The sequence below is a fragment of the Seriola lalandi genome, unplaced genomic scaffold, assembly GCF_002814215.2.
Source record: "Seriola lalandi dorsalis isolate HSWRI2012SDOR001 ecotype SW California unplaced genomic scaffold, Sedor1 jcf7180002054416, whole genome shotgun sequence".
Lineage (NCBI taxonomy): Eukaryota > Metazoa > Chordata > Actinopteri > Carangiformes > Carangidae > Seriola > Seriola lalandi.
The window spans coordinates 242,407-249,787 of NW_019524969.1; the positions used below are offsets into that span (position 1 = coordinate 242,407).

At 40.7% G+C, this 7,381-nt stretch overlaps 1 protein-coding gene across 1 annotated transcript in view; it reads left to right on the plus strand.

The window, feature by feature from the left end:
- The first annotated feature begins 990 nt into the window (after nucleotides 1–990).
- The window catches only part of gnai2b (guanine nucleotide binding protein (G protein), alpha inhibiting activity polypeptide 2b), a 47,557-nt gene continuing 41,166 nt past the window's right edge, over nucleotides 991–7,381 (plus strand). Inside the window, exon 1 of the mRNA XM_023410205.2 lies at nucleotides 991–1,872. Coding sequence (XP_023265973.1) covers nucleotides 1,755–1,872 — 118 coding nt within the window. The 5' untranslated portion in view covers nucleotides 991–1,754. The remainder of the gene's footprint in view (nucleotides 1,873–7,381) is intronic.

Below are 7,381 nucleotides of genomic sequence, written 5' to 3' on the forward strand. Positions count from 1 at the left end.
AAAACACACTAAACCTGAACTTGAGGTCATCGTGATCCCTGACTGCTGACCTTGTTTTGTGAACACACCACAGATTTTTACTTTAACCCAGCAAAACCAATTGATTTGGATTTGTTTACAGTCAAACTGAAGACAAGACATAGGTTCTATTAGTATATTTCTGTCGCTCTGATCTGGATTTCACTGCTAATATCTAACAACACAAAAAACAAATGTAGCCTACAGAATATGTCCAGCGGTCTCTTTAAGCAAGAAAATCTCAACAATCGTCAACAGTTAAATGGCACATTAGAGCTGAATTTGCAATAAAACATTTTGCATTTAACAGCATTATTATGCAATGAAGAGTGTTCTGGAGCATTCTCTTATCAGCATCACACTGTGCTTTAGGAAAAAATACTAAAAATATAACCTCAATTTAGGACTGCAGAGTCCAGATGCAACTGAAGTTTAAAAATGACTATAAATTAAATTATGGCTGAATAATGGAGGAAACAGTTTTAAAAGGCAAAAATCGAATTTCCTCTTAGATGAAATCAATGATTTTTTATAGCATAAAAGTATGTCTTCTACTCAATCTTAGAGGATCACATTTAGGCCTATATTTATTATGGGCATCATTTTTTTGAATATTTCCCATTTTACTTGAAGTGTATTTACATCTTTTAACTGTTTGAAATTATCTGCTTTTATGTTTGCTTTGTGTAATGTGCTGTAAATCTTAGAGATTGTGCTATATAATGAAGTTTATTGTTTAGCCTATTATTGTTATCTCTTTATGGCTTCACAGAGTATATGGGCCCAGTAACTGTCAACTCGCAGAGGAAACAGGTAGGCCTGTGTCCTTTAGGCGGCGCTGTCCACCAACTCTTAAATCGGCCTAATTATGTGCCAAATATATAAACATGTGTCAAAAAGGCCCGTTTTAACCATTTTAACAGCCGGTCCTGCATCACTACAAAGACCAACCTGCTTCTGCACAGTTCGACCAGTCATTGAGAACCTTTCAAGTCCACCTTATAATGTTGTGTTTGTCGTCTCTTGAGTCTGCACCCATGAGAAGCGCATGAAGGAATGAAGCTGGCACAGCGCCCACTGCAGTCTGCACATCACCGCACACTCCTCGAATCACGCCTCGCTGGCTCCCTCTCTAATTGCAGCCAAACAAGCGACAGCGGAGGGCTCACCTGTTTTAATTGAACTATCGCGACAAGTTGTCCAAGTGACGTCGATGCGACCGGACGACTGCTTCCAATTGTCTCGGGGAGATCGGAGGATTTCCGCGCGAGCCTAATTGAAGCGCCGGAAAAAAAAAAAAAGACTGCAGCAGTCGCGCGACCGAGGGACGCGCCGCTCACCAGGCCGACGACACAAGTGAGGCAGTCTGCAACGGAGCAGCAGCGAGCGAGCACAGGCATCTTCAGCCTGTGTGTGTGTGTGAGTGTGTGTGTGTGCGTGCATGGAGGCAGGACAGAGGGCTGCGAGCGCCTCGACATGGACCACCGGTAACAGACTCGGTGTAGAACAACAAATGATTCTGATGCAGCTGCTTCATCTGTGAGCTTCTTTTTAGCAGAAACATTGACTTTTAACGTGCGGGTAAAAACTCTGGTCTCTGGTTTTCCACACTGCCAGTGCTGGAAGCAAAGAGCTGCTCCAACGTTTTATTCCTGGCATCGGCTGGCACGCTGAGATCCACCAGCACTGAAACCTCTTTTTGCGCAAGTGGTTTGTGCGCCCCTGCGTTTGGAGCCATGGGTTGTACAGTGAGCGCCGAGGATAAGGCAGCCGCGGAGAGGTCAAAGATGATTGACAAAAACCTCCGAGAAGACGGAGAGAAGGCAGCCAGAGAAGTGAAATTGCTGTTATTAGGTAAGTTACAGCAGGAGATTGCTCCTCATCTTATATTAAACATTAGAATTATATTTGTGTCTGCAGAAATATTTCCACAGTTTTGGAGCAAAATTCTCAAAAAAAACCCCCACCTGATTAATGATTATAACCTGGTCTGATCAGTAACCAATCAGCTCAATATGATGCTGTGGTGAAAATAAAAAAAATAAAAATGTGCAAGTACTTTCTAAAAATAAAGTTTGGAATTTACCAAGCGTCAAATCATATCACAAACTACCACTTAGGCAGCAACAGGGGCATCAAACCACACAAATTTAATCCTTCATATAGTGAAGACAGGGGCCTGTGCAAATCATATTAGCTGTGGCACAGAAAGAGGCCATTTCTGTGCTTATGCACTGTGTCTAGTAATCATAGTGAAACACTTCCTGTTATCGTGTCATTAATTAGCCAACGCAAGTGTCTTTATACTTGGAGATAAGTCATATACCATCATGTCAACATGCTGCACAACAGCAACATCTCAGAGCTCTGCGCTGGATTCCTGCCCAGAAAGCTTAATCCAGTATATCAAACCTGTGGACCAGGACTAAACATTAACAGGGTTACACTTCAGCACCACTCTGAAATACACACCAGTCTCTTCTCACAGGAAAACCAGATTTTATTGAATAGACTGAAGCACGAAAAACACACGCTATCTTCTTTCTTCTTCTACCTTTCACTCCTGCGTGTACACACACACACACAAACACTCACACTCACACAAACAACAAACACACGCACACACACACACACACATACATGCACACACACACACATGCACACACAACCTCCCACTCACTACCAATTTCTCACTTTCCCCCTTATCCAATTCAGCTGTGTTTGTTTGCCGTCATCTTGCTCTCGATTTGTCGTTCTCTTTCTTATCGTTTAAACGTGCACACAGACAGAGCTCAGCTGACCAGGAATACAATGTAAAACTCAAGGAGGATGTCTGTGTGTGTGTGTGTGTGTGTGTGTGTGTGTGTGTGTGTGTGTGTCTGTTTGTGTGTGTGTATGTGTGTGTTTGTGTTGTGGGATTGAGTGCAGTGTGCGATGGAGGTGGGTGGCTGGGTGGGGTTGGATGGGTTTCATCTCACTGTGACGAGCTGTTAATAGAGGACAGGATCCAGCCAAGTGCAGGAGAGCTGCTGGTTGTTAAGTTTTGATATCCTGAAGTCAGGAAGGCTCACTTCTTAATTATCAGCCTTGAAAGGATTCTGATGAATAACACAGTGCTATGTCCTTAAATTCAACCTTCAATGAAACTGTTTTTTTTTTTTCTTTTTTAGAGAAAATTTTCAAAAGAGCTGAGGGGAAATCAAGCAGTGTCTGCAATCTGACAGCTCCCAATGTAACTGAGGCTTTTATTCCACATGTCCTCTCATTAAATACAAACTTGTCTTTATGTGCGTATTTAATACGCAACAAAACGCAGTAACATTTCGATGGCTGATCCTGGCCCCCTTTTCTGCTCGTCATCACACACAGACACACACCTTTTTCGATGGGAGGTGTATCTATGAAACGTTGTGTGTATAATGTCAACACAGTAGAGCTGTTGTTAACAGAGGGACAATAAGATGACAGTTGACTGACATCACTGTGAGCCAGCAGAGCAGAAGTGACGGCAGCTCATTCAGCGCCAGCAAAACATCATTTAAAAAAAGACTATATAGAAAAAAGAAAAGTGGAACTAGAGATACAGAGGCTTGGAGCGACGAGTGTTTCTCAAAACATTTGAACATGTCACAGTTGGAAAATCAGAGGTGTGAATTATGAAATGAATGAAGGCTGAATTCAATTTAGCTGCTTTAGTTTTGGGGCTCCTGGCACTTGTGCGCGCTGGCCCACTGTCTCAGTGTCATTGATCACTCTTAATGTGATTATGTACTTATGCTTTTCCTATTATGATTATAGAGGATATCACTAATCTCTGAGACATTGTGTAACATGTTTTGTTGTCCATTTTCTTTTGAAGAAATAGATGCATACACACAACGTGTGTAGTTGAAAGGTTAAGGTAGGGGTTAGTAAAGCCTTTTAAGTATAACAGGTTTATTCATTTCTTCAACTTTACATTGTTATTGTCACTCGACAGATGGCTTTTATTATCGATTCATCTACCGGTTATTTACTTGATTGTAAAAAATGTCTGCCCCAGTTTGCCAAAGTCCAAGATATAAATATCTTGTTTTTCCCTGATAAATAGTCCAAAACCCAATTGAGTTTAGTATCATAGAAGTGTGAGGGAATCAGAAAATATTCACATTTGAGAAGCTGAACCCAGAGAATTTTGACATGTTGTATTAAAAAATAATGACTCAATTTTATTAATCAGTTACCAAAATGGTTGCGGTTATGTTGATCAATTAGTCATTGCATCTTTAATACTGTGATGATATGATGATTTGAAAATTCTCTTGTCCAAAATAATGAGTCTGGGTGAATTTTAATTTAAACAAATTAGTTCAAATTAGTTATTAAAGTTACAGTGTTACACCTATGAGAGTTTGATTTTTTTCAGGTGTGTACCTGTATTTATTTTTATAGGGTCTCATCAGGTATTACTATATATTACGGGAATGATATTGAAGCTGGTCTGGATCCCCTCTGTCATATTACAATACACACTATAACCCAGCTGGGCATGTTTCTCCCTGGACTTGTTTTCATGATCTACCTCAATCCTAAATTCAACAGCTATTGATTATTAATGTGATCTGATTTGATAAAATCTGTCAAATGAGCAGCACTGAATTCCCATTTGGTGAAAGTTGAGCATCTGGTTACCAACCACTAACGCAACAGCAATAAAGAAACAAAACAAAGGTGACCGATGATTTAAGCGTCACATTGATGTATGTCAGAGAGCTAGCGGTGTGCATGGGCCGATGCTTTCCCAGTCAGCATAAATATTTCACAAAGTGTCCAGAGGAATCATATGACACAGATTTTGACCATGGTTGGTTACATACGTGACTATTTGTTGGCCAGTTGCCACGGAGTCTTGTCACTCCAGGAAGTCGCCGCCCGACAGCAACAGTTTTGACACAGGAGGACATAATGTAGATGACATAATGGTTGTGTTTGTCTCAGTTGTGTATGAGAAGATACCGAGTTGTTCTGGCAAAGAGAAGATGAGTAACTAGTGAAGCATGAAAGGGGTGCATCAAAATCTTTTAATGGCTTTGCGGCTTTCGGCCAATGTTTTTTTTTTTTTTTTCCACCATGAGTTCTCAGGGGAACTAAAAAGCCTGTTCCCTTTTTTCCTGCAGAATGAGTAAGTTTTGCCTCTGCCAGCAATGTTGTTTAGTCCACAAAGTGCATAATAAACCAGATTACTCCTTAGGTGATGTACAGCTCATGGTAAGTTTTGAGTGAGGACTGAGGACGGACAGTGAGAAACACATCATGCTTAGCTGTATCCAGACATAAAGAGCTTTCCCTTGTCCTTTAACTGGCTGCACTGATACATAAAACCATATTCCTGCACAAGACTAAAAAGAAAACTTGACAGGCCAATAGAAAAGGCTTCTCTCACTGCTCTCAGTGTTGCAAGAAAACACTGATTTCACCATGTTGCACCATACTCGAGAGCACTCTGTGTAACTGACTGACTAGATGGCACGTCTTTATCAGTGTTGGAACCAGGAACAAAAACCCATGTTGCATAAATCTATGATGCAACATCTCAGGCAGTGAGGATCATCAGTGCTGGACATCTATACCTAATGATGAATCATTCTGACACATCAGCACTTAAACAGATACTTATAATAATTAGATTTTGTGAAGTAGAACTTGTAAATCGCCTGTTCAAGGAGCTTAGGTTTGATTCCGGGAAGCCACTTAAAGCTTTCATTGATAGACCTCTCCTACTTGATGATGAATGAATATTGCATTTGCATCTTTACTAAGCAATGTCCTTTAGTTTAGGGTAGTTGAAGTTCTGTCAGACTGCAGGTACAGCCTCCACCAATCAGACAGTAGGGCACAAATCTCTGTACCCTGAGAGGAGAAACCCAGGGCACAGAAAGCCCTCAAAGCTTTGTATGCTTTTCTCATCTGAAACTGTGGCAGTTGGACAGTAAGAAAACTGTTTACAAAGATTTTAGTGACTAAATGAAACTGAATCTGTAAAAACAAAGAGGACAAAGGGATAGTTACACACCATTACCTGTGGAAATTACACCATTGAGCTTATTGGAACGTTTTAAAGAAGTTGTAATTGTGGCTGCGATCAATGACGGCCTACTGAGGCGCATCCCTTTTTAACAAACAAGTCTATACTAACTGTCGTGCAGTACGCAGGAAGTATGGAGCTTCAGAGTAGGAAGACAGCCTGTCTAGCTGGTGTATTTTCAGGTCCTGACTGTGTAGCAGTGGTAACACTATTCTGTGGCCAAAAGCAAAGTACACTCACTGATTTAGGTGCAGACAGAAGTTTCAGCCATTAGAGAAATGAAAACAATGAGTTTTTATTTTTTTTTGTTCTGAGAAGTGAATGTGGAAATGTTGCAGTTGAGTACAAGATTGTTACCCTTCACTCAAGCAATATATATAATCAAGCAATATGATCAAATTTAGGATAAAAAATATGATTGCATACAAATCTGCTTCTTAAAATGAGTATTCCAGTATTCCAGTCATCAGGTTGATTTTAAATGTTATAAATGCTTACAATAATTGTTGTTTCAGCACATGTAGAGCCATAACAGTGAATGAAAAGAGAATTTTACATTTATAAGTATCTCAAGGGGCAGGATACTGCTCTTTCTGAGGGACAGTTTCAGTTTCCCTTTTGCCCAAAAATGTTAAGTTAGGATATATATATTTTTTTTTTTTTTCCCAACTTTCCTTTGAGCTCCCCTTAAATCAGCCTCCACTGCAGCTTATCTCTAATTCCTGCCCCGGGCAGACGATAATAATAGTGCTTCACAGACATGACTCACTTCTCATGACAGAGAGAAGGGCTCAGGGTGAGACTGTCTATCCAGAGATGACAACTTCACAACTACCCACAAACTGAAAGAATATACTTATGTACTGTTAGTCATGTCTCTGGTGAATACCACTAAGTCCTCAATAAATGCATGTGTATTTATATGCTGAACTAGCAAGAAATGGATCCTCACTCACTGCAGTCGTACTCAGGACGCCGTGTTTACTTTGATGTAGATGTTGCACCTTTTTACGGATGGTAATGGCGGAGAGGTGTCGGTCAGCTTCTCCCCGTGAAGAAAGTAAAATGGCAGCAGCAGAGAGTGGAAGAGTGAGCTCAGCTCAGAGAGGTATCAGAGGCGATTCAAGGATTCTTCTTAATGAGGCGGCTTGGCTCAGGGTCACAGTGGACTAATGAGCAGGGGGATGGCACATCTTTCAGGCCTTGTGTATGTGTGTGTGTGTGTGCTAGGGTTGTCACGATGCCAAATTTCTGTTTCGATACCGATACCAATATGTATTTCGATACTTTTCGATACTT